Raw genomic sequence first — 27,523 nt, 5'->3', positions numbered from 1 at the left:
TGGGGGTGGTTTTAAACTAATATGCAATGGAGTAGGAGTGCAAAGATATATGGAGTTGAGCATCTAAGGTAGCTATGCAACTCATCTTCTGCCTGAATAGTCTTAAGAATCATCTGTATGCACTTGATGGTCTGTTAGACCACAACAAAGATCTTCCGGCAAATGAAAGCTTCAAGAAGAAACTGAGACTTCCTTGTATTTATATGAATGTGGGTTTTGGTCATTCTAAAGGATCACAATTGAAACTAAGTCAATTACAGAGAATTGAGAGGAGCTTGCCAGATCAAATCTACGTTTTCCATTAGGATACAGTTAGTTTTAGAGAGCTGTGCTTGCAACATAGCTTCTCGTTCTCGCGTCTTTCTGCGCACCACTCTTTGTGACATTGGCTGGGTGTAGAACAGCATTTAAACCGCAGTTTATTACAGTTGGGTTACATGATACTTCATTTGTGAGTTCTGTATTTTTCTTGTTATACAAATGCTAAATTAACAAAATGGATTATCCAGCATGGTGTTGGTAATGATGCTCATCCTCTCAATGTATTGCTTCTAAAGATCCCCTCCTTTCAACATTCTGAGCAAGTTGAGCTGTGAAAAGATGTAAGTGGTAGTATCATGTAGAATTGGTCTTTTAGCCAGCTGTATTGGTGTAACATCTGATGGCAAGGCAGTGGGCCTGTGCATCCTCTTTGAGCTTCTGTGTCTTAGAATTGAAATGCACGAGAGAAAAAGCACTTCTCAACTCTGGCTGTTTAATGAGCAGAAAAGTAGTGACTGAAGAAGTGAAAGTGCAAATGTTTTTTTGTTATAACTGTGTATGTAGCTGGAGTGCTACAGGTAGTTGCCAGCAGAACTTGAACTAGTTCAGCCTCAAAAGTACAAACCTTTGCCATCTAAGCTAAAGAATTACTGAAGACTACAGTAGTTAGAAGGTTGTTGATTTTGTGGACTAGTTATGACCAGAGGGCTCAGCAGACAGAAGTTAAGGTTTTTCTGTGTGGAAGAACTTCCAGGCAGCTAGTTTTCAGCATGTTTGAGAGAGAATTACTGAGAATGTAGTCACTGCCTGCTATAAGCTCTTTGACACAAGGACATTCTCCTTGTTACTTTGTGATGTTTCATACAGCATGGGTATTTTTCAAAGCTGAGGGTTTTGTAGGTCCTACTTGGAATTACTTTCATGCAGTGGAGATGCCCAGTGAAGGTGCATGTTTAGCTACTGTCTAGGTGTTTAACCTCTTCTGTGCAGTCTGGAACAGGTTGTAAGGTCCATGGTTCACTCTTGTTTTCAAGGAACTTTCTGGGTCTGCAAAAGTATGTGTAGATAGAATTTTCTTTGGAGGCTGTAGTGTCTGTAGGTTGCATCTGAAATTCTGCAGTACGGACTTGTGTTGGATGTACCTGGTTCTGATTTGCGCTCTAGTTTTTTCTGGCAGGCACAGATACATTATTTTCCTACTGAGTATTGCTATGGTGGTGTAATCTGCTACATTTGCTGTTACCTACTAGGTGAAGAAGAATGGTTGCTGGTGCTGTAGCAGAATGAAATAGGTTCTGTTTTTTTTAAAGAATTGGAGAAATTGTTTGAGACTGAATGAGGATGAGTTCGTGAAGGAATATTGTTGCTCGGTTTCATTCAGTTTCAGGCTCAAATTGGAGTTTTAAGCACAGGTTTTGTGGAAATTTGAAGTCTACTTTCATTAGATGTATAAATTTTCTGTAGAAATAGATTTTTTGTGGAAATGGATTGGTATCATCTGAATACAGTATTGATATTCAATGTGACGTAGTAGTATGAAGAAAGAGATCTCAAATTAACAAGGGTCTTTTTTCATAGATTAGGAGAGAAGTCAAGCTAACACTAAAATATTTTTCTGTGCTGCAGCAATAATGCAAGTTTATGGTGCAAACTGTTCTCAGGCTGGTTTTTCAAGACGTTGACAATGTGAGATTGAAGTACTTTTGTAACTGAAGAGGTGGAACCTCTCATTATAAAACATACAGAGGCCTCTCTCTCTTCTCTCCAAGATAGCTCTGTGTTGCCCAAGCACATGCGTGTTTTTATATCAGTTAGGTGCGTGATGCAGATGATGTTCAGTGTGTCCCTGGCTAGCGAAAGAATCTTTCAAACACCTCTTCCAAAAAAGGACTTTCTTCTTCTCCTCTGGCACCCCAGCCCCAAAAGGAGGAATCTGGGACACTTTGGTTCTTTTGGGGGGGGGGTGTCCTCTTCAGAATACCACAGTGTTTAATTTGGTAGCATAGCTGTTCTTTTCATCCAGACCTCCTTTTGTTTTCAGTTAGTATAGAACATTTTGTATTCATGGAGGTGCATCCTACTGCTTGTCTGCCTTGGTCTGTGAGTAAGTAGCATTAAGTTACAAGAAAAGCAAGGGTTTGCAGGGGTGGGGAATATCTGTCGACTGAGTGATACAGTTGGAAAAAAAACAGGTAGGCTTTTAGACACACAATCATGTCTTCAGGTTTATCTTAGGTCTGAAAACCTGTCCATTTTTTCCAACTGTATCAGCTCACCAAATCGCAGTTTCTACCCTTTCTGGAGGCTTTGCTGCTCTTGATTTTTGTTAGGTCAGAACTTTCCTTCTATGCCTTTCAGCCACCTCAACTCCTTGAGCCTTCTTGCTTATTGGAAGTGCAGTCTGATCTCTGCTACTGATCTTTATACTTGTTTCTCTTCTGACTAAGCTTCATCTATGCTTTATAACTGTGTGACTGGAAAGCCAAGAAGAAAATCTGAGACAAAGTGCAAGATTATACGTCACAGGGCTGTTGAAGTTCAGCTTTGGTGGTTAGCTTTCTCTGAAGCTTTCAGCCCTTTTGGAGGGGGGCAGGGACAGTGGGGTGGCTGATGAAAGGTCTAAATGCATGCTTCATAAGCTTGTGTTAAGTAGACCTTGCTTACCATGGCCCCATTACAGCTGGCCTTGATCCTAGCATTACTCAGATGCTACCTTCAGATCTCAAATCCTTTGGGTTATGAAAAACAAAGACGGTGCTGTGATTATTTCCAGAAATATGAAAAATGTCCGTCTGACAGCTCGCCTTTCCCCTTGCATCCAGCTAGTGAAGGATCTTATTTGAGTAAGGTTTTAGTAAATGTAATATAATTATGTAGTTTAGGCCTCTTCTGCATGGGGGACATGACTCGTTTAGAATTTTTTCCCCACCCAAGGATGCTTCCTCATGTTTGCTAGTAAGGGCAGTATAATGAACTGACTGACTTACTGAGCTACAAGCATGCCCATGGTTCATGACAGCAGAACAGTACCTCAGCAAAGGCTGTTTTCTTTAGTGAGATCATAACCTCTGCCTTGTCTCCATTGTATAGACATGGAAGCAGCTTCCACTGCAGGCAGCTCTTTAAAATGGACAGTGCATCTCTTCAGTGTGCTGTAGTTCAGTGACCTTTATTTTTCCTGTTCTGAAGGCACTTGCAAGATTGTTAACACATGCAAGCACTTTTTTAAATATGCAGTTGGTGAGATAAGTTTGAGTGTACTCAAAAGAATGGCTTCAGTCACCATCCCCAAATCTATAGCTAGCTGGTCTATGAATCATAATTTCCAAGTCAGTGTTGAGATGAAGAAGACAGGACTCATTTATTTAACAATGGGAGAGAGAGAGAGAGAGTAAACCGTCATGTCTGTATGAGTTTTGAGCATCTCTGCCCTTCTGCAGTGCACTCTTGTGGATGAATACATGAGGACTTCTCTCTGCAGGACTTCACCATCACAATAAAGTTGCAGCAGATTAGAGCAGGATCCCTCCCAACTTTGTAAGCGCCTCCTTTCCCGCCCCCCTCCTCTGTTACTTACACTCTTCAGAGTGCTCTTCTGTCTGTGTCTTCTAGCCAAATTATTATAACAGAGGAAAACAGTGTCTAAGATGAAACTGCAGGCTTTAGCTCTCATCCCTTCTGGCACTTTTCCAAAGCAATTGGCCACTCCTGGCTTCAGCTGAAGTTGTGCAGAACCACAGTTGGTTGTATTGTAGAGTAGCTTTGGGTATTGAATTTAGGATCCATATTTCTGCCTGTATTAAGAAATATTTTCTGATACTATTATAAAATACTTGGCAAATACTTTAGTCTGAGTATCCTCTGTGTGTGTGTGTATTCTTTGTATACATTTTACCATAGTAATGTTTACCCTGAATGTCAAGTTTTTCTGTGCTTGTAGCAGGCAGTCCTGTTGTCTTCCCCACACTCTGGGACTGGGACATAAAGAGTCTGGTCCCTCTCATGAGCATGTTTTTCCACCCTCTGGAATCACTTTCATGTCTTCATCCTGTCCTACTCCTGCTCTCCTGGTTCTTGTCTGGTTTTTAAGCAGATTGTTTTGCTTGTAGTGCTTCCAAAGTGACTGCTCATATTGTAGATTTGAGAAAGAACACCAAACAGTGAAATGGATAAATAGACAGCTCGTGTTGTCACTTCTAATTATAACTGATGACAAAAGAAAGCAAAAATTCTTTTGTCAGAAGTCTTGTGAGTGGACTTGCATTTGAATTAAAGCTGAAAATGCAAACTCTTCTTTCTAAGACTGGGGTCTGAGCTTTTGTAGAACTACAAAGGTGCAGTGGAGAGGAGATGCTTCTCTGGCTGCAGTTTCATAATTGGCATAAGTTCATCATGGAACGAGGGTCAATTCTCCACCTCCCACCTTGTATGTTCCTGATGCCTGCCTTCTGCATTATTGTTTGTATAGTAGCAGGAACCTCTTGAATAACACGAATGTTCACGATTTGGATCACCTTTCTTACCTGGCTGACCATTCAGCCCCAACTGCAAGTGTTGGGACAAGGGAACAGGGCAGACCTGTGTGGCCAGGGGAAGGGCAGAACTGGCTTTTCCAGCATGAACTGGAAGTGATTTGTGCCATGAAACCATGCTGACCTCTCTCTGAAGGTGTGTAATGACTTTCCAAGCAAAGAGTAAGTTAGTCTCTCTGATGGAGACTAACTTAAAGGAAGAAAAAACCACAAGTTTTTCAGCGAAGTTCACGTTTCCCAGCTTCTTTTGTAGAAGCAATGATTTTTGACAGTGTAAATCTCTTATCTCCATCTAAAGCATGAGAAAAGAGGCCAGGTTTGTCGGGTGGTAAATTACCCTTCCTTTGCCCAATTTGTATGCAGTAAAAGTACTGCTTAACAATAAATGAGCGAGCACTAATGTAACATTAAGACATGATTTGCATCAGTGCAACTATGGAAATCAAATGCTAAGTTTAACATGTCTTCTGCAACGTACCATCTGTTTAGCTGTCCCATTGCAACACATCTGTCTAGGCCGTTCATAGTGGCTGTCACACCGAGGCTGAGAGTACTTCTAGAGGTATATTTTTGGGTGTTCTCTGTGAGAAGAAGGGGAGCTGGTTTGTTCTGCTTAGCTTTGTTGCTTTTCTTTAGAGCTTGATAGAAGCCGAGCACATGCACTGGGTAATAAACACTAACTTGTTCTGTCTCCGCTGGGTCCTCAGTGGAGGGAGCTCAGTAATAAGTGTGTGGTCTCAACAAGAAGTAGCTTTGGAGACAAGTTCCTGGTCCTGTTCCCAGCTCTGTGTTGGCTCATTTGTAAGCCACTTAACCCTTCTGTCTTTATTTCATTTTCCCCTATCTGTGTGAGTGCTGTCTGACAGGGATTCTTAACTAATTAGGCACTTACTATTTCTGAGCTGCTTTTTAGAAAAAACATGGGGGGGGTTAATCAGAGAAGGAAGTTGGGGGGCTTGTATGTATTTTGAAATAGCTCCCAACACCAGTGCCTCTTTTGTGGTCTTTTTTAGCCTTTATTTATATCACGTGAGTTTTATGCACTTCAAAATAGCCAAATGGCGTATTTCAGAAATCCCATTCTGAAAGTCTCAGGCCCTTGGAACAAGACTGGTCTCAAGGGCAGAGCTTCAGCCACAGCTTTGGGTTTCTTCATGTTATGTAGAGCTCAGTGCATATTTGTTGTCTTGCATGTGTCTCATCTCTCTCCTTTTGTGTTTATGAAGGTGTCATGTTTATCATAAGCCTTATTACGTTAAACTTGTGTGATCGAAATACTGCTTCATGTCGTAAAGTCATGGTAATAGTATCGTGTGATTGCATTTTTAAAAAGTTGATTTGAGGGTCGTGTCCTACATCTGACAACTTTGCTTGTAAACAGTACAAGCTTTTGGTTGAAGGGGGGAGTTTTCTCTCTTACCTGATGTTCATGTGCCATCAAAAATGTGCTTACAAACCAAAAGGAGTTTTGCACAGACTGTCAGCCTGAATTGGTGGTGTGGGTGGTTCTTGGCAAAGCATATGAGTCGCTGAAGCTGGTGAGGAAATTTTTAACCGTGGTGTCACAAACTTGATGCGTTAGCAACAGATGTCATTTTCATAAGCCTCTGCTCTCTTAGGGAGCACAGCATGTGAGCAGTATTCACAATCTGCATGCAAAACGCACAGTGGTTGATGGCATGAAGTCATGTCTTTTAATACACACTGGCTAGAAGAGCACCTTGGTGTAACATTGTGAAGCGCTGGCTTTGGGGCTTAATTAGACCAAGACGACGGAGCTCCGTGTTGTGCATGGAAAGTCTGTTTGAAGAATGCCAATGAACTGAAAGTCAGAGCAACCATTCTGTTAAAACAATACTTAGCTCTTGCCCCATGTGGTTTTATTTGAGAGCTGAATGCTGATGTGAGTGAAGTGAAATAGGAGAATCCTGTGCTTTCCATCCTTTTTCTTTGGTCTTTCCATGCGTGGAAAAAAAAAAAAAACCACCTTAAAATAAAATTCGGAAGGGGCGTGAACTCTGCTACTGGCAGGAGCTATTTCAAATTAGCAAGATAAAATGTGACTGCTCTGCTAGTGCACAAAGACTTCATCTAAATTGAAGTTGCATGGGGATGAGAGCTGCATAGTGCACCAGCGGCATTTAAGCCTGGCAGTCATTTTTGAAATGCTGAAGAAGGTGGTAGTTCAGAAAAATGAAGGAGGAGTAATATAAAAAAAATTGCATTGATGGTAGTGTAACTTAGAAAGGAGAGAGGAGTGTGTCTGACCTTGCTGTGTAGCTGTTCTGGTCTGTCAGTATTTCAGCATCACCAGCATGCCTGAACAAAGAAAGAACTTGCACTGGTCCCTCAGCTTTTTGGTGAGGTACAGATTTATTGGGTTCTGAAGGCGGGGGGCGGGGGGGGGGAGGGAGGCAGGGAACAAAAGCACCAAAAGCTGTGGCTTTGGATGAGTCGGCATTTCCATTTGACATGATCATTCAGAGATTTTTGTAACTCATCCAAAAAAAAGATCAACCAAACAAAAAACCGGGGACCTGGGTCTCAGCTTGAAATTCATTTGCTTTGCAGAAACAAGAGGTTTTGAGTTATGCAAGTGCAAATTTTCCTTGAAGGATATTGTATGTAAAGCCTTTTTTTTGCATTTGTTTATCTCCAAAACAGGTTCATTTTTTAAAATGAAAACTTGAGCCTTCGGTCCCTCCTGTGGACAAATAGCCTTACACAAGGTCTTGTTTCATTTTAGAAAAATGAATTGCTGCGCCGGTGGGGTAGTATTTGATTGCTTTAAAAGTTCCTGTCAGTGGTTTTTTTGTTTTGTTTTTTGTTTGTGGACTTGCTGTGCCTTTTGCCCGGCCATATTTAGTCTGCATACTAAATGTTAGTCCGCCCGAACACTTTACTTTGTGCACTTAGCTTTTTTCCTTTTTTTTTTCCTTTCTCCTTTTTTCTTTTTTCTTTTTTTTTTTTTTTCTTTTGCTTTCACCCAGATGTATTTTAGACCGAGACAGACTTTGCTCCGATGGGGCCGGATTTTAGTCCGTGCACTAAATTTTAGTCCGCAGACTAAAAATAATCCGCGGATTATTTACTAAATCGATTCCCTCACTGAGAACTACAGAGACCTTAAACTCTTGCTGAGTCATACGCGTGAGGGGCTTCGCTGCTCACAAGCCTACTGTCTGTCGATCCTCCCGCCCCTTCCCACCATGGAGCACCGGCCTGGCATTGCCTTGGCATTGGCGCCCCGTGGCATGGAAGTGCTGGCATACCCATTGCCACGGGCGGCAGCCACTCGTGTAGTTCTCGGTGGGTGAATTGTGGAACTGTGTGGAATGGGAAGAGCTAAAAGACCGCAGGGGGTTTTGCTTTTATTTCTTAGGGCATTATTCAAAAGGGAGGTGGGAGGGGACAAATTGAGGGGAAAAAAATTTCTTAAGTAATGGGTGCGACGGGTATGAGGGGGAATAAACCCGCAATAGAGAGAAATTCAGTCCATACCCGCACTCCTGAGGTGGTACGTCCAGTTCCTGAAGAATCCTAAAGAGATAACGCCAGCAAACAAAATCCAGTGGTGGGGGAAGTCAATCCAAAATGGAGAATAATCCGCGGCGGCCTGAGGCACTCATAGCTCACGCAAATTAAAAGCATCCAAATTCAAAGTACAGATCTCAGATTTTTACTTTCTCTTCAGCACAAATTATGAATTGCTAGGGGTTTGGTTTTTTGGGAAAAAAAAAAAAAAAAAAAACCAAAACCACCCAAAAGTTCACATTGTGTGTCTGGGACAGATTTACAAGTGGGATGCACCTTTGGGGACAAACTAATCTGGCCCCATTGTGTATGGACGTTTATATCCAGGACCAAGGACTAAAAATTCTTTATGATGGGAATTTCAATTACCCTTTTAGTTCAAGTTAGAGTTTTGATTTCAATTTTTTTTATTTTTTTAGTAAATGCACTGGCATTGGAACATAAACTTAATATAGAAATGTTTCTATACTATGCCTCACCATTGCACAATCGATTTTTTTTTTGGCATACACTGTGGTGAAGTTGGACTTGCTGCTATGGAGACTGATGTTTAAAGTTTCTAATTGTATAAACATTTTCTATGTCCCCCACACCATGGATTTCTTATAATATTGGCTATATTTTTCCTTGCTGGACTATTCTCTTTTGGATTGACTCCCCCTGTTTGGATTATTTCACTGCATTATCATCTTTAGGACTCGTCAGGAACAGGACATTTCACCTCAGGAGTACGGGTATGTACTTAAACATTTTTTCAAATTACTAGGCCTAGCCTTGAAAAAAAGGAGAGAAATGCTAGAAGTGGAATATTTGAGTTCAAACCACATCCTTGAGGCAGCAGCCAGGTGAATGTTGTAACACAAGGGGATAGAGATGAGATGGGCACAGACCTGTAACTCTCTTCATGTGTTAGGCACCACTTGTTCCAGGAGGAGGCTGTGTGAGGCCTTCTAATTTTTATTTTTGCTTTATTCCCTGCCCCCCTTCCTAGTTTGAAGCAGTTAGGGCAGACTTCAAGCACTACCTACCCTAGGTGACTAATGTTAGAACCAAAGGCTGTTCTCAAAAGGGTTTAGGAAACATGTTAGGGTTTCACTGACTTGAAAATGAGGAGTTTAAGAGTGGACAAACAAGATCGCAGATTTGTGACTGTCTGCCTACTAATTTGCTCAAGATAAGGGCTTGTCGTCTTTGCCTTAAGGAAAAAAAAAATTTTTTTTGTTTGGTTTTTTTTTTTAAATCTGTGTAGTAGCTGATGTGAGCTGTCCTGAGGGAAAAACACAGCTAAGAGTGAAGTACTTCAGTTTCAAGCTGTGGTAAACAAAGCCTGTTAAAATGCTGGTACAAAGGTGCATGAGGGAGACCTCAGTAGTTTCACCTCACGTTAAATACCAAGCAGCTTCACTTGTGTGGATTTACCTCAAGACTTACTCGTTTGTGCTACTCACCATGGGATTAAAAAAAAAAAGTTTTTTGTGGTTTTTTGGTTTTTAATTGGAGATAGTCTTAGATTTTGTTCTGGTCAGGCTGTGACTTGGGAGTAATACTTGCATCCACTGTGCTCAGCAGTCCGAGCTCTGCAGGTAGCAGGCGCAAAGCAGCACCTGCTGCCCCTCCACATGACTGTACATTCATGGCCCAGTGGCCAGCAGAAGTTCTCTGCCAGCAGCGTTAAGCTAAAGCCTTTCTTTTTGTCATGATAGGCTTCATGCAAAAACTTTTTTAGTTTGTTTTGCAGTAACCCAGTAATAGAAATAAACTCTGCTCTTTCAGTACCTGGCTCTTTGACTCCCTGAGTCAGGATTCTCTCATGCAAGTTAGTTAGTACACCATGCAGGGCAGTGAACCTGAGCCAGCTGGGCACCAAGGGGATAAAATTTCATTCCCTGGAGAACTTAGCTTTTGTGTTTGATTCTCATTCAAGACAGCATATATGTCTTTGGTTTAAAACCTAACTAAGGGAATGCCTGTGCAAATTCCTCATCTGCAATTAATTAGCATGTCATGCACTGATTTTTTTTTTTTCTTCTTCTTCTTCTCCGTCCTTGGTGCTGTGTGGCTTGGGTTCACCTGCACTGGTGCAAAAGCATTTTGGATTAGCTGAGTTTTTACCAAAAATGCTGGCATCAAAGCTTAACACCTGCACCAAACCCACTCACTTTTCCCCAGCCTGCATATCACTCGCAAGCTAATGAGACAAAAGTGCTTGAGGAGGCCATCCAGGTCACATACATAATTAACTCATATTTTGCCATTGACGTAATGAGAAAGGAGGATGGGGGTGTGATTAGTGGTGGGTAGAACCGTTCGTAGAGGTTTAAAACAAAGCTGCAGCGAAGAACTCCTTTTTGTAATCACTCAAGGTAAAATCTGTTGGAGTAAAATAGTTGGTTCTGTTGACGCAATTTTCAGCTGTCCTTACGAATACCAAATGTGCAGGAATTATCCCAATAAACTTATGGGAATGACTTGCCAGAATAAGGTCACAGAAGGAGTAACTTCCAAATTAGAGCTAGACATTTCCTGCACCCCACCCATGCTTTCTTTGTTGTTCTCCAAAGTTGAACAGCAGCCTCCATAGCAACAATCTGACCTGCCTGCCTGCAAAAGTCCATGCTAGTAAGACTTCATTCACTAGCTGAAAAAAAAACCCAACCCAAAACCATAGCGGGGCCTTATTCAATTTTTACATTCAGTGAATCCTGCTCATTTGAACCCTCCTCTCCACCTTCACTCCACCCCATATGCATGGCTGGTAGCACCTGTGTGTGTTTATCATGATTTTTGAATGAGTTTCCCCTTCATTCTTAAAGTTGTTTTTCTGAGTGCGCTCTCATGAAGTCTCTTGCTGGCATTGCACCTTCACTCTAGTGCAAGTTGCAATTAACCCTTTCTCAACCCCAGGAACTGGATTTTCCCATACTTACTGGAGGACTTTGATTAGCACAAACCACAAGTTTCTTCCAGCTTGTTGGGCAATGAGAGGTTTAATTGCTCTGACTTGCTTGTGGTCAGCAAAGAAAAGAAACATACCCAGACAACGTGTTTCTCCTTGCCTTTTTCTTTTCTTCTTTTTTTTTTTTTTTTTTTTTCTCTCCTTTTTAGGTCTTCCGGCCACGCACTCCACCAGAAGCAATTGCGCTATGTAGCCGTCTGTTGGAGTACACCCCCACTGCCCGCCTGACTCCCCTGGAGGCCTGTGCACACTCTTTCTTCGATGAACTACGGGACCCAAATGTCAAGTTACCAAATGGGCGAGAGAAACCTGCACTCTTCAATTTCACCACTCAAGGTAGCCTGTGAGCGTTGAAGGGTTCCTTCTTTTGGAAGAAGCACTGGCAAAAATGTTCCTTGTAATGTGGATGTCACTCCCTCAAAAGTAAAAATCTCCAAGCAGGACTAATGTTATTAAGCAGTTGTATAAGCAGCTGTCCATTTCAAAAAGAGAGGAAAGGGACTTGAAGTAGGTTAGGGGATTTTTGGTTGCCTGGTGCCTTCAATTCAAATTTTGTGCAGGGTACCAAGGGTTGTTACTATTGGATCGTATCAAGAAGGCAGTTGAATCTGTCCAAACTAGCTGATGGTTTTGTGTGAAATATCAGAGTCAGTGAACTGTGTAGATTAGATTATCGTTTCAGAGATAAGCCTGCTCCTTCATACCTGAAATGCCTTGGCAGGGTGTAATGCATAGTAGGTTTGGCAGAGAGGTTTGTAGTGTTGCTGTCCATTTTGGTTCTGGATGCAAGATAAATACAGAGGCTTTAGTGTCCAGATTTCATACGGTGTGCAGTTCATCTGGCATTACATTGACTCAGTCATTTAGAAACTGTAAAAATGACAGACAACTATTTTATTTGAAGCCAGACTGGTATCAAATTTTAAAACCATTCATGTATTTTTTTTTTTTTTTTTTTTGCCAGAGAAATCAGAAATGTAAAACTGATATCCCCCTAGAACAGTTTTGCCTGCCAAGACAGAGAATGTGAGAAGTATGGCATACAAATATGCTAGTAATTAATTTTGGAGCATTTTTTTTAACTGATTAGCTGCCAATTCTCACCCTTTGAGCAAGAATAAGTCTGTGTGCATTTTCTATTGAAAGTCTAAAACACCTTTTGGCTCAGTTAACATCAATGTAAGATTTCAAACTCTTTAGTACGTGCAGTGCCCGTCTGCCAAAATGTGAACCAGAGCCCTCTCCTTCAACATGTGGAGCCCTTTTATTTAACAAAAAAAAAAAAGCCAGGCAGAGAGGGCCAAAATCTTTGTGTCTGTACAAAGTAGTATTTTAAGCTGCCTGGAAATAAACTTTTAACTTGCTTTGAGTGTCTGCCTTGGAGAATGTAAATATATTGAGTATACTAAAACATTTCCACAGCATGAACATCTTGAAGTGTTCAAGAAAATACCTTGTACTTCCAGGTCACTGTCCTCTGTGCTGATTTCTGCATCTGGTGTTGTGAATTTAGTAGTTATGATACAGGTCCTTCCTTATTACAGTACTCATGAATTGCCTTTTCTTCCCACTCTAAGGCTATCTTCAGTAACTAAGATAATTTTGATTCCACTATCTTAATAGAGCTTTTCCCTTTTGAAAGTATTTCTTACTAATTTTTTCTTAATGATGCTAAAATTGGGCCTATCTACTACATGAAAACAAGGATTTTAAAAAGGGTTGGAAAGCTCTATAGTGATTCTTTTAAAAAATCCTTAGGGGAAAAATAAATGTGTTAGGCATGTGTCCCTGGTTTCCCCCCCAGGCAGTGTGGAAACTGCTAGGTAAGCTACCCTAATGCTCAAGCAAATATCAAGCTCCTCTTTTGCCATCCTAAGGAGTTGATGTGCTCTCCGCTTGCACAGTGACTCATGGGAATGGCAAGAGAAATCGGTTCCAGTGGAGTGATTTACTTAAGATTCAAAAAAGCAGGTTTCTGTCATTGTCGGGTGCTAGTTTTGCCATCTAAAAAAGGGAAGGCAGGACAGAGGCTGGTCATTAACGTGTTTCCAAACAAGCTCTGTTGCAAGTGAGCAACCAAACTCAAAAAAATAACTAGAGGTTTTTTAAAATAAATGCATTGCTTAGTGCAGTGATATTAAGATCTTTGTGATTAATAAATGTGCAGCAGTGAGTCTCACGTGGCAGCAATCCTGCTTATGATCCCAAGATGCACAAGAAGCTTTTGCTTGTCCGATGGCCACTGTACAGTCCTTGCTCTTTAGCCGGACTGTGCAAGGACCTATCAAACTGGCTAGTCCAGAGCAGAAATCCCAACTGGGAAATAGATCAGCTCATTGAAAATCAGGTGACGACTCCCATTAAGTCTTCTATGGTAATTTATAAAGTAATGAAAGACATCCTTTTGTTTTCAACAGACAATATTAAGTTTCAGAAGAAATGTTTTATTTGGCTATATCCCGTTGCCTGAAACCCGTGAAGTAGGAGGTGGCTGCAGAAGGCTTGAAGGCAAAACTGTTAGAAATAACAACATAAATCTGACCACTAGTGCATTGGATTGATTTTCAGAAAGAACCTAAGCATCAGACCAAATCTGCTGAGCTGGGCACTGATGCTGCTCAGATAGGGTCTAGGAAAAAAGTAGTGAGTATATGGAAGATAAAGATCATGGTCTTTGGCTGCCAGCAGTAGTTGTGGGGCACATAGGTGCTTACTTTATTGTAGAGAGATGATCTGTCAAAGAGAGCTTTATTTGGTCATTCTTAATGTCTTGTCTTGTAGATTTCTTAGTATTTAAACAAATGTTATATGCTAATTGGGGTTTGAAAAATTTTTTTTTGGCCAAAGAGGCATCTCCACTAGCTACAGAGCTGCAATTCAGTGGCTGTTAGACCTGCAAGACAGCAAGCAGTTTTTCTCTTAGAAGCTGAATTTTCGAACAATCTGTGAAATGACTGCCATTTCCTACACTTCTTGTAACATGTTGGTGATTGTGCTGGGTCACAAATGTTACTATCCCTCCATGTTGGCCATGAAAGACTGTGAAATTCTTCTGTGATTCAACACGTAGGAATAGTTATCGTGCTTCTCAATGACAAATTACTTTTTTGCTAAAGTGTGTGGGTCTTGTATTTTGAGGGTTTGTATTTTGGGTTTTTCTTGAATGAGCCTGGCTTATGGCCTTAAAAAATTATATATATTAAAAAAACCTTTCATTTCTAACTGAACTATTTCAGTGTGACCAGAAATCCTTAGTGTGACCATTTGAATACATATAGGTTATTTTAGACAGAGTATTTCTGCTCAGGGCATGTGGAATGGGGAAGAAAGGAATATGATGAAACTTGTGCTGCTTCCAGCACTGTTCTACGATGAGGAGAAACTGCTGGAATAACTTGAGTTACATGGAAAGTTTGTTATTGTGACATAGCGAACGTGATATGAGACTAATTGTTCCAGGGGATTCTGGGAGTGTTAATAGATCAAATGTAACAATACTGAAAGAGAGCACTGTGCTGTTTCCCAACAGCAAGCATTTTCTTCCGTTTGGGGAACGGAGATAATCTGACGTTTTAATAAAACTGGACGTTTTCATTCCTGCTCCTTATCAGGGATGTAAACCGGCTGTAAATGGCATGATGTGACCAGGAGAAAGCCAAAGGTGTTCTCCCAGCTGATGTGAATGGGAGTTGGGTCTCATAAATGAATTGGGATAGCTTCTCTGCTCACATCATGGTTTTGAAAACTGTCTGGGTTGCCTTGATCACAATACATTCTTGCAGCGGTATTCGTTGTAATTAACACAACCTTGAATTGCAAGTTTGATTTAGATAAGCAGGCTACAGTTCAACAACTTGTCCGAATACTGTGTTGGAAATCACTGAGAACAGAGGTTCTCAATCCTTTGTAGACTGCAGATACCACAGGTCAAGCTTTTTCCTCAGTATTGACACATCTCATCCTTACAGATGAGATAGCTGCAAAAATATGGTAGAACAAAAATTCAAACAAGTTCTCAAGCAAAGCTGCTGTTGCACTTCAGCCAAGAGAGTTCAGTTTACTTTTGTTATTTCTTGTCTGAATTGACCTGCTCCTGTAAGTGAAGCGTCAAGACATTCAGAGCATGCTGAATTTAGGAAACTTCATACCAAGGAAGATAACATGGGGTCTGAGAAAAAGGGAACAAGATCAGTCTTGTAGTATCTATGCACATTCTTTAAGGTAGCTTCAGAGAAATGGTTGCACTTGCCTTAAAAGCGGTGAAAACCAGTATACTTGCCATAATCGGTGCTGTGAAAGGAGGTGTTCTGACGGCACTAGGTGAACGTACGGGAGGAAGGAGAATGGGGTCGAAGTGCTGTTGCAAGGGTGTTGTTCTGTCATATCAGCTAGTTCTTTGGCTACAGCGGTGCAGGCAGTCTATAGCAGCATCCTCGAGACACTGCTTAACACCAGAAGGTGGTAAATGTCATTTGGTTTCTTTGATGTTTTAGCTGCTCTTGTTTGGGTCACAGCCCTGTATTGCTGCCAGCGATCAGCAGAAAATAATGTGGGGATGATAAAAATTTTCAAAAGAGTGAGGTAAACAGCAGATTCCCAGTAATGACAAATTTGAGAAATAGCTTCAGAAAAAAAATACTAAAGGAGTAATATTTTCTAGCATGGAGCAGCTAATACCCAAAATGGTATTAAAGTTTTGGTTTATAACTGGTGTTCAGCTTCGACACTTGAGGATTCATGTTTCTTCAGTTTATTTTTCCATTTTAAATGGAGACTTAAGAATTGTGAATTATATTATGAATACATGAATTCTGAATTATTCCCACATGAATGTGAGGATTAGTTTTTGTGCAAATGCTGTGAGTCTTGAGGCTTTCTAGGAGGAGTAGCTAGCTCTGCTTAGACCTGAATGGAGTATTACAGGATAGACTGGATGGGTTGCAGGTAATGTAGCAACTTTTGTTTGGTTCTAGACTGGAGCTTGTGTTCGTAAGTGGTGAAACGCAGTCTCAAAATGTGTAGTAGTAAGAGGCTTGTAAGCAGGTGGGAATCTTCTGCATCTTGCCCTTCCGTCAGTGAAGAAACTTAATGTAACTTAATAGAGGGGGGAAAAAAAAAAATCACCGAGTAGACTAGTGGTCCCTTTAGGCCCTAAGTTTAAAGCTTGCGTTAAAGAAAAGCAATAGGCTCTTAAAAATGAGCCCAAATAATTTAAGCCTGTGTACCAAATCCCCTTACTGAACCCATGGCATGATTTGGACACTTTTCTGTACAGCCCTTTGCTACCTTGCTGGAGGTCTTGTGTAAAAAGCTGCCTGTTATCATTTCTCCTCCAGATGACCTCCTGGAGGTCCAAAAGTCATCAGTCTCCTTCCGTGAGGTGACTGTTCACGTCCTTTTCACCGGATGTTGCTTTCTCAAGAGACAGCCAGTCACTCCTGTTTCTGAAACAAACAGGACCTGTCTTGTCTCAGCTCAGTCCCACCTTCTGTGCTGGCACTAGATCCTCCTGAAAGGGTGCCAGAAGATTGTCATCTGTTGGCAATGTGTTGCCCTCAGTCCTCCCACAGTGTGGCTGCAAGATGCCTATTTCTTGTTCTGATACACATTGAAGCTGTGTTAGATTTGGAGCCTAAGAGACATGACTATTTTTTCCTTGGTTAATGTCTTCAGAAAGAACAGTTGCATCATTTTGTTGCCCACTTAAATTGCCCAGCAGACCAATTCCCTTTGCCTTTCCCTGTGCTTTTAAAGGAGATGTCACCTCTTCTTGGCCTCGCTCAAGGAGACTGCTGTGAGAGATTGGTCTTGGGTTCCTGGGTCCTTGAGAAAGTGGTGCTTGAGTGAGCCAAAGAACTAAAACCCTGAAACTCTTAGAGCAACTGTTGTCGCTGCTTGCTTGCTGAAGCAGTGCCCAAAGCAGCACCACTGTTACCAGCCTTCTCCTTCAGACTGATTGCAAGTGGGTTTGTGAAGGGAATCCTTCCAGTGCTCTGAAGGAAACAGCGTTATCAGGCCATTGATAAGGAACGGACTCGGCTGGTTCTTTGCTAACTCCCAAGCTGCTGCCTTTCTCTAGGAAATAATTCCCTAGCACCACTACTTGTAGTTTTGACAGTCTTGCTCTGGAGACTGCCTTGCCAGATACCCCTGTGGTTTCCTCTCGCTGGTCAGCAAAGAACATGTAACACGACCTTTGGCTGTAGGGGCGTGTGTTTCACCCAAGGTTGCTGTTACGGGGAGAAACCCCAGGAGCTGGGCCTGCCTGCGGGGCTCTTCATGGACGATGAGCTAACTCTGTTTGTTCCACCTCCCCTCCAGAACTGTCAAGTAACCCATCTCTGGCTTCGATCCTCATCCCTGCTCATGCCCGGAACCAAGCAGCTGCTTCAACCCCTACAAACGCTACAGCGGCCTCAGGTGAGAATGTGCAACTGCCTGTCTGTCTCCCTCCCCACCCTCGCTCCCCCTGCCCAGGCATCTTCCCTCTGCTGAGGCCCACGAGCTGCCTCGGCCCTTGGGGTGAACAGGGAGGAAGGGTTCATTCCAGCATCACCTGAAACTCTGTCTTGGTAGGTGGTCATTTGGGTGCTAGCTGTGGTCACCAACCCAAATCCTAACCCAGGGCACTTAAACTCTGCGTTCGACTGTTTAGTTTGTTGGTCCTTTTCACTCAGACTTCCACTGTTAAAAAAATCACACTCGCCTGTTTTTTTAATTAATCCTTGTGGATTGGTTTGCAAGTAATTTCTGACCTCTCAGCCGGTCTGAAGTTAGTACTGAGTTGGAGCATGAGTTTGTGGTGCCTAGGCAGAGAAGAAACAGCTAGCTCAGTACACGTGGCCTCTGTGGAGCGTGGATGGAGAGTATTTTTCCCCAAAGGCATTAGCACTTAAAAGTCTAGTTAGGGAGTTCAGTCAGCGTGCTCACTGCCTCATCTGTGTAGTTGCAGCTGCTTCTTACCAAGTTTGCTTGTGTCATCTTCCGTGAGGCAGATGCTTTTGGGTTTTTTGCCAGCACTGAGTCCATTTCTTTTTTTTGCCTCTCACTCCCTCAAGTTGCTGTCAGAAACCTTTTAAAAGCTCAGTGTTGGCCTGTAGCCACTCCATATTGTATGAAACTCTGTTCTGTTTCCAGTGAAAGCTTAAAAGCTGGGTAATATCAGTTGGGAAACTCCCAAAGAAAATCCCAGGTGCTGCAGGATGTGGCAGAGGTGATTCAGTACATGGCACTCTTCCTCTGAGTCAGCCCTGAGTCAGCACACCATCCAGCTCTTGGGGCTTGGGCAACCAAAGGCAGGCTGCAAAATGGGGGTGCTTCCATACGTATCCTGCGTGCGCACCAGTTCCATTTGACAAGGGCTGTGACCCCCTTTTGAGGTGCAGGACACTTACTCAGTAGAAGATAGCTGATAAGGAGAAGCCCTCATTAAAAAGGTGTTTCTGAAACGTGCAGGAGAGCATTTGCAGGTTGATGCGCTGGGCAGTTACCTGATATCTGATGTGCTTTGTCCGGCCAGTGCTGTACAGAAAGCGTTTTCCTACTCTAGGACAGACAGATGCTCCCAGATTGGAAAGATGAGGCTACTTTCTGAAAATGTAGTATCAGTAGATAAAAGATACAGCCTGTACAATTTATGTGGTCTGAATTTCAGAGAAAGTGAAATTGCTATTTTCAAATTTCATGTTTGTTTCATACACTTGGCAGTATTTTGCAAATAGTCATGTTTTCTATTTCCCTTTTATGTGCATCTGTTGCTCAACAACGAGTGAGGAAGAAAAAAGCAGATAAAGTAGTAAAAGTCATAGAAAAACTACAAAATACAAATATGGAAAATTACTATAAGCCCTTGTGAAGAATATTGTTTCACTTAATGTCCCTTTCATGCCTTTTAAGGAGTTCTCTTTGCCAAGATACAAGTCTTGAGGAATTAATGGGGTTAAGAAATCTGTTTTCACCCAGCTGTTTCTAAGAGTTCATGTGGGGGGAAAATGCATTAGAATGAGTCCTAAACTTGTCCTAAATGTGAAGTATATTTAAAAAAGAAAAAAAAAAAACAAAACAACCCACAGAAAACCCACCACACAACAAGAAAACCACCCTCCAAAACACACACAAAAAAAACCCAACCACAATAAACAGCTGCATCTTATTGATGTCAGCATTTTTAAACCTTCTGTTTGCAAGCACTGCCCTGGATTGGGGTAGGACCTCTTATTCATAGTTTGAAAACCAAAAAAATACCCTTGCAGCTTGGAAAGAAATTGTGAAATTAAGTTCAGTATTGGGCAACTTGCAGCTTTGAGGCACAGCTAGTTGGTAGTTTCTTACTCGCATGGGGTTCTCACAGTAGGCAGTGGGAATTTCATCAGAGCTGTGATTTTTAGGATTAGGTCCTGTGTGAGGTTATGTTAATCTGTTGTGCTTTGTGTGCTGATGCCACACTTGGCAAGAGATTTTCGTAGAAGGGAGTCCCTTCTTTCCCTATGCCCCCTGCGCATCCCAGAGGAGTGAATTTCTAGTTTTTCGCTAACTGCTAAAGCAGTGTGGGAGCAACTCTTCCACCTAGCCCAGGGCGTCCCAATAGGCAGGAGGCTTTTCTGCAAAATACCTGCTTGTGTGAGTAAACGGTACAAGTTCAGAAACTACTTTTTTGAGCGGTAGTGACGCAACAAAATGCGGCGCTCAAGGTAATTCAGAAGGTGAAGCAAATTACAGGTGACTAATTCTCATTACTAGTGTGTAACTTGTGTCTCCCTCTAGCAAGCAGAACCCATACTGAGGTTCAAGTGTCCCCTGTTGTGCCCAGCATAGGTGCCTGCTCCGTAAGCTTGAGGCGTAGGTGCGCGTACACTAAAATGCAGTGTACTGGTTCGTCACTGTAGGTAATCCAGGTGGGTGGTTGTTACCAGCTTGCAGTTACTCCGTTTCCATAGCTGTCATGTTGGTATGCAGCCGTGTCAGACTCTTAGCTTTTTGATAGCACTGCTTTTTATCACGCACCAAGACAGGGTCATAGTTAAAGAACAACTAGAAAAGTGAGATTTATTTGTCCGAAGTCTGGCAAAGTAGTGTTTGCCCGGAGACTTAGCAGTGGTGGGGTGTTAAGAGATGGCAAGGTTGGCTTTTCAGCATAGCACGTTAACAGGGCGGGTTTCATCAAGCCAGCAATACTAGCCCTTGTGCTAAACAATATGGCACACATCTACATTTTTAAAAGTTATCCAAAATGAGTATTTTTTGTTAACTGATAGATTCACATGGGTGATTTCAACAGCCCAGTGCAATATTAATCCTGGGATCGTGATCTAAAGCAGAGTGGAGGAAAAGGAAGATGGGAGTTATCGGCCCCTGCTTGAAATAGTGTGCTGGCTTTCTGTGAATTATACTGGCCGCTGATTAAAAATTCCACTGTAGCTTTATTAGTGTGGATGCTGACTTGATCTAGCTGGAGGAGGAGGAGGATGGTTTCATAGCTGTGCAGCCACAGCATCTGAGAGGAGAGCGTGCACACCAAGCCGAATGCGTATCTGCTTGTGTGGCCACATGCTTTTCTTCCTGGGTCAGCCAGCAGCAGTAGTTACCTGTCTGTTAGTCAGCGTTGAGATGGGAAGAGCGTAATTGCCATCTGCAGGGGACTTGTGCCAGCAGGGATGCTGGGGTCATCGTCTTGGACACCCCGCTGCGTTGATCCCGTGTAATCCCAAGTGCGACGGCGTGGCTGAACTTTCAGCAACAAAACAGATGAGAGCTGTTATTGCCTGCCAGCCTGTGGCAGTCGGAAAAGACCGTGGTCCTCCATAAAATAAGATTTAGTGCATTTATGGCATTCCCATTGAAGGAATTTCGGAAAACTTTAATTCCTTAACCAGGAGAAGAGGGACAAGCAATTTACTCAGGCTTCTGCAAGCTCGGTGCAGGGATGAGTCCGTGACAGTAAAACGTTTCAGGCTCGCCAGTTTTGCTCTGATCCCCGGATCTCTACATCCATAGGCAGGCACAATAGGAAAACTGGGCTTTTCTCCTCCTTCCGTTTTTCTTCTCTGAGGACTCCCAGGCTGGTGGTAGTTTTGTTCCTGTGTCTTTGCAGATGAGCGGCACAGCCTGTCAGCATTACAAATCCAACCAGCTATTGCTGTCATTAGTGCTAATGGGCTTTCTCAGACTGAGTTGGCGTCTCTGTCTTTGTCTGAACTGTAGCCCCATCTTTCCTTTCTGGGAGGTTTCTAAGGAGTGTCATGTAGCCTTCAGGAAGGCTGAGGCATTCCTCAGAGGGAAAAGCTGAATTGGAGGAGGTGCTCTGCATTGACAGGAGGTGCTTTTGTCCTCTGTTTGGAAGAACTTTTGAAGGCGGCTGACAGTTAAGGCCCGATGTGGTTTCTTTGCCCGCACCGGCAGAGGTATCAGGTGGGTAGCTCAGGACGAAGAGGCTGCCCTGACCTCAGGCCGCAGTCTGCTGCATAGTTGTCTGTCCCGTGCCAGAAAGCCGTGTGTGTCAGCTCCTAGCTTTCGCTCCCCAGCAGGGCGTCCGTGGTGGCGTGGGCCGCTGCTTTGCAAAGCAGGTGTGTTGGCAGCATTGCTGAAGGCCTGGATTGTCTTCTCTTATGCCCAAAGATGGTGAGGAGGAGTAAGTGAATGTCCAGAAGCCCTCATACTCCAGTGGCGCTGTTTTTCTAGCGCTTCAGCAAAGAGATGCTGGAGCAAGCCTCCCTTTGCTCCCCAAACATCCTGTCAATGCAGAGTCAAAGAACGAGCTGGAATGTCAAACTACTGCATTTTCTTATAGGTCTGGAGCCAGTACAGCCTTGAGCAGGCTCTGCACTCTGCCCCAGCCTGGGTTGACTTCTATAGGTTGTGAAGAGCCCTGGGTAAATGGTCTCGTGCTGCATCACCTGGATTATTTCCTTTTTAACATGCAGCAGATACGTATTTCTCAGGATCTCCCCCATTAGTGATGACAGAAAAGGAGCATATGTTATATATGTTAAATGAAATAGCTCCATCCCCTCCTCTTTTCTTTCTTTATCTCTGCTCAGTAGCAATGTAATGATAACAATTTCAGTCTCTGCTGTCTTCAGGAATAGGAGATCAAAAGGCATGTTTCGTTTCAGCAAAGGAAATGCAAGCACTTTTTGTACACATACGGAGAAATCCTCTGCCAACAGTACAGACTCCAGCTGGACTGCTGGCATCAGGCACGGCAGATGTTGCATTAACTGGAGTTTATCCACACCTGAAAATTAATCTAGAACAGGCACAGTGAGAGTTTAAAGTGTGGAAACTATTAGCTGTCTGGCTGGATCACTTTTGATTTCCATGGTCATTGCTGGTCTGCCTGCATCTGGGATTTGGGAATTGCTCCTTCAGGGAAGTCTTCCACATAGGAGGGCGTCTCTCAATTGCGAGGCTAGCCTTCCAGATAGCACTGGTACTGTCATCATGCTGCCTTGGTGCTTTAACTGCAGGAGCTTGGGTTTTTTATCGTGGTGATCATTCCTTCATGAGGGAGGGGTTGCAATTAATTTGGGGTGAGAGGAAAGGGAATGGGAAACTCCCAGAGCAGTCATCTGGCATCCTCTGCCCACAGGAGGATTTCCCTTCCCACGCGCTCCTCGCAGCGCTTGCTTTTCAAACAGGCGTCATCCTCTCTTCCCACTTGTCCCTTGTATTCCTGGATGCTGCTGTTTGTTTGATTTCCTACTTTTGTTGCTGTTGTCTGTGTATGTTACTTAATTTGTCACTCCGCAAGCGCTGCCCGTCTCCGCACTGTCATTCGTTTCGTTGCCTTTGCTCATGGCTGCACTTCCAGCTATGGTCGGGCCAGCGTGGTGGGAGAGGAGCGGGGTTTCGTTAACAGTGGCTGTAGAGCGTTGCCCGGCTGCGTTGCCTCGCGAGCTCTTCTGTGCTGGAGAAGTATTGCTGCACCCCCACCGCCCACCAGTCGTATTTTGTCGTCGTGTCCATTATTTATGCTAGTCGTACTGTCCTTCAGGCCGAGGTCAGTAAACCTGTTTGTTCTTTTGATGAGCCCTTTTCGCTGTGTCTTTTCGAATGCACTGTTTGCCCAGTCTGCCCTCTTCTGTGCTGAGATAATAAGTCTGTCTTTTTTTTTTTTTTTCCTCCTGTTGCAGTATTGATAGCTTTGCAGTTAACCTTATTTAAGTGGGAGAAATGCATGACAGTCTCTCGTAGAAATCCTCACTTAATATCTTTGTCCCATCCCATATTTATTGTGTTGAGTATTCTGTGTGTTTAACCGTTCATCCACTTGCCTTTCTGTGACCGTGGTAATTGGACACTATGTAGGATGGTTCCAGATGAAGTCGGTGCACGGTTTTTTCCTTACCAACTCTTCTAATAATAAGAGTATTTTGGAGAAAATACCTGATGTGTGTAGCCTGTGAAAGCACAGTTACAGTGAATTTCTTTTTGGTATTGCTTTGCAAACCCTGTGTTCTCTTGGAATGCACTCTGACACGTGCTCGTGATCCTGTGACTTGTCTCTCTGTGGAGCACTGTCCCTCCCAGAGAAGAGAAGGTGTTGGAGACCATTTGCTGCAGAGAGCCGATCCTCTAACCTCATTACTGGCTTCAGGCCTTCATGTTAATCTTGCTTCAGCAGTTCGGAGGGTGGCAGATACAACTCTGGTTGAGCAACACAGAACGAAGCAGTAGACTGGAAAGACGTTTTCTGAGGCAGCAAGTGCATGAACTGCACATTGAGGCGCAAGCTGTTTCTGCCAGGGAAGCAGGGCCGCCGTCGTGCTCATTGTTGGCGCCCGTTCACACAATTGACGGGCAGCTTTGTTACAAGAGGGCCTCGCGACGTGAAGCTTCAGCACCGACGAGAAACCTTGTAGCGGCCGCAGATCCTTGGCGCGTTAGCTGTGGCAGCGCTGGTGTGCCTTGTCTTGCAGTTCGAGTTACTGGCATGTAACGTGGGCGACTTACTGCTGCGCTGGCCGTGTTACGTCCTGCAAAACCTGCTGGAGCCTTTTGCCTTTGACCTGCTTAAAGACCGTCTTCCCACCCTCTCCCCAGACCGAACTGTTCCATCTGCACCCCCTGAAGTCAGGAGAGCATCCTGACCGAACGGCGTCTCAGTGGGAGTTGTGGGTTTCCCTGTGCGGAGAATGTCGTAGCTGTTGTTCCAAATGTGTCTTTATTTTGGAGGTAACGCTGGTTGTTTTTTCTCTCTTCCCTTCCTCTCGCCTGTCGTTTGCAGATGTTAACGCGGGAGAACGAGTTCAGACCAATAGTGTAGCTACAGCGTCAGCCTCCAACTCCACCTGAACCGGTACCAAGCAGCCAGCTGCACAGGAAAAATCACCAGTAATTTGAGTCTTGCTCAGCAACACTGGTCACATTTGGAAAGAAAATTAAAAAGAGGAAAAAAAAAAAAAAACAACCAACAAACCAACCAACCTGTTCATTTTAGTGTTCAATTTTTTATTATTATTATTGTTGTTCTTATTTAACCTTGTAAAATATCTATAAATACAAACCAGTTTCATTGTATTCTCACTCTGCAGGGTGTCCGGGGCAGGGGACTAGGTGGGGGGAGGAGGGAAAGCGGAGCAATACAACACACCGATGTCTCTCCCCTCGACAATCTCTTCATGTTGGAAGTTTGCTGTTGTGTACTTCAGAACCAGGACTCTTGCCTCATGCCCCCTCCCACAACAGAAAGAAGGAAAAAACAAAACAAGACAAAAAAAAAAAAAAAAGGCAAACCCAAACCTCATTCTCTGCTGAAGTTCTTTTTTTTAACCTCTTTTTTTATTTTCTTTTTAAGTGAAGTTTCGGACTTTGATGTAGTGCACAGCTTGAATTTGGTCGGGAGCTTAGCAGGGGTCATTCAACAGAGCTCAGCGTTTCTTGTCAGCAAATCCATATCCCAGGTTGTCCAAAGAACTGCCCCGGCTCGGGATTGGGAGCGGGCGACGTGGTAGGAAAATGGGTTGCCATGGGGTGGGGGGAAGGGTTTGCGTGTGTCTGAGGCCTGAACCACTAGCGGAAGCCTTTCCTGTTAAGAGTCAGTGCTAGCGCTGAAGAGACCCACAGCTTCCCTATGGAAAAAGTCTGACCCGAGTGGGTTCTATATAATATAATACACACACATGCACGAACATGAGCGGTTGGCTTTGCCCAGGCAGCTCCTTTGCCCGGCCGGAGCTCCTGCCCCCCGTGTCGCGGGGCGGCGCAGGGCAAAGCGGCCAGCGGAGGCGGCCGGTCAGCTCCCATCTTCAGCAGAGAAGAGCGGACAAACAAAATCCTCGGAGGGGGCGGGGGCCCAGCCGGGGATGTTAAGGGACTTTTTGGAAAGTGGCCACTGTGAAAGCTTGGGGTTTTTGTTGGGGTTTTTTTGGGGGGGTGGGTTTTTTTCTTTCCCCGCCTGCCCAGGCTCTTGATTTGAACACGCTTCCCTTCCCCGAGGTGTGTACAGCAAAAGGACACCAGGGTTTATAATGTGAACTGTAACAGTCTACTGGTTTATTTTGTAATATTTTTTTTAAGTGCAGTTTTAACTTGCGGGTTGCCACATTCTCCAATAGTTCTGATTTTAAATCCACAGCTAGAATCTGTATTTAATTTCATCTTTTTTAACCTCTCGCTTTTTGATCTCTATTTATTGATGCGTGTTGCCACGTCGCCATTATGTTTTTACATTGGTAGAATATTAATAAAATACACATCCGAGTGCTCTCAACAGTACTTTGTACCTGCTGACTTGTAGGAAAGCTGGCTATATATGAGTGTGTGTGTATATATATTATATAAATATATACATGTATACATAGATACAATACTGCTTTTTTTTATTTTGTCTACGATCTCAAAACAGTCTGACTGAAGTGTGAGGTGAATGCTTGTTCTAGTCCATCTGTTCGGGGCCCGGGTTTCCTCCCTGCGACGGCGCGTGGTGTGAGCATCCACGTCTCCCTTCCTGAAGTCAAAGCAATATTCCTCGGGAGAGGGTCAGGTGAGCGGCCGGACGCAGCCGCGGCGTAGAAACGAGACTTTTGAAGACCTGATCTTGTCCTAGGCTTGTGGTTGGTGTCCACTCCGGCCTTATCCTCCTTCAGAGAAACTGTAGTCGCCTTTGGTGCTTATCGAGCTGTTATTTGACCTGCGGATCTCTAAGGCAAGCGGTTGCTTTTCGGGAACGCGCGGACCTTCGTGTGGCCCGGAGGGTGGCCGGCAGCGGTGGCTTCGGCAAGCTCAGCCGCTGCGGGGGCAGCAGGGGTTTTGCTCACGAGCTCGGTGCGTTTCCTCTTGTACCTTTTATGCTGTTGACGTGGGATTTTTTTGGAAACTGTCTCTTAGCAGCCCCGGCGCTGATAAAAGCCTTGCCTTCTCCCTCCTGCCTGACGCACAGGGGGTTTCAGGGAGGCAGGAGCTGTTTCAAGAGGTGAGTGGCCACCTACCGTGAAACCGATAAACCCTCATGCTATACCCCTCGGTGATTTGCTGTTGGGCACACACGCGCGGAGAAAAAGACAAAAGGTTTTTAAAGCTTTTAGCTGTCATTAGGTTCTGGCTGGCTGCCAAGGAAAGCACCCCCACAATTAGGAAGGGGAAGGCTTTCCAAATCCTTAGATGCGACTTAACAGAACAGGCTGAAGAGCATCTTAATGTGAGAGCTCGGCTAGTCGGTGTCCTGGAAGGTAAGTGAAGGGGCTTTGTTGACCCAGTGATCCAAATAGGCACAGGAGACTCAAAAAGTAGGACAGCGGCGGGGTATGGATCTGCTGTATAGGGGAGGCTGCTGAAGCATTGGCCACAGACGCTGTTATTTGGAGGCAGTAAATTACCGAGTCTTTAAAAAAAAGTAATAAAAATAATGAAGAAAAATTGCTGCTTGTGCCAGGAGATGTGGCTTTACTTCTTTCTCGTTTTATCTTTTTGTTTAAGGCTGGCAGAGGGGAGTTAAGAGCTTTTCTCTCTGGTTTTGTGACTGTGCCGGTGTCTGTGTGTGTCTTGTGTGTGTGATAGACTGGGGGGAGGGTTGGGGGTGCCCCTCTGGTTTTATTTCTTTTTTTCAAGGATCATGGCAGGATCACACACTCTTTTATACAAGTTAGATCCAGGTCTTTGAATAACCTTTTTTGTAAATAAGGAGAAAAAAAAAAAAAAAACACACAAAAAAAACCAACAACAACAAAAAAACAAAGCTCCTCACCAAATTCAAGCTTGTACATTATTATTTTTGGTTGTTTTTTGGAATTTTGAGTTTTAT

At 43.6% G+C, this 27,523-nt stretch overlaps 1 protein-coding gene across 2 annotated transcripts in view; it reads left to right on the top strand.

Annotated features, from left to right (window-relative positions):
- GSK3B (glycogen synthase kinase 3 beta) overlaps positions 1 to 25,448 on the top strand; it is a 150,345-nt gene extending 124,897 nt beyond the window's left edge. The window contains exons 9-12 of one of the 2 annotated variants that reach the window (XM_086464522.1): positions 9,023 to 9,061; positions 11,433 to 11,619; positions 17,605 to 17,703; positions 24,509 to 25,448. In XM_086464522.1, coding sequence (XP_086320648.1) covers positions 9,023 to 9,061; positions 11,433 to 11,619; positions 17,605 to 17,703; positions 24,509 to 24,576 — 393 coding nt within the window. In that variant the 3' untranslated portion in view covers positions 24,577 to 25,448. The remainder of the gene's footprint in view (positions 1 to 9,022; positions 9,062 to 11,432; positions 11,620 to 17,604; positions 17,704 to 24,508) is intronic. The other variant, XM_086464530.1, reaches the window with a different exon arrangement.
- The last annotated feature ends 2,075 nt before the right edge of the window (positions 25,449 to 27,523 follow it).

The sequence above is a fragment of the Leptosomus discolor genome, chromosome 1 (genome assembly GCF_034619465.1).
Source record: "Leptosomus discolor isolate bLepDis1 chromosome 1, bLepDis1.hap2, whole genome shotgun sequence".
Taxonomy (NCBI): Eukaryota; Metazoa; Chordata; class Aves; order Leptosomiformes; family Leptosomidae; genus Leptosomus; species Leptosomus discolor.
This window is presented reverse-complemented; position numbering and strand designations above follow the sequence as displayed.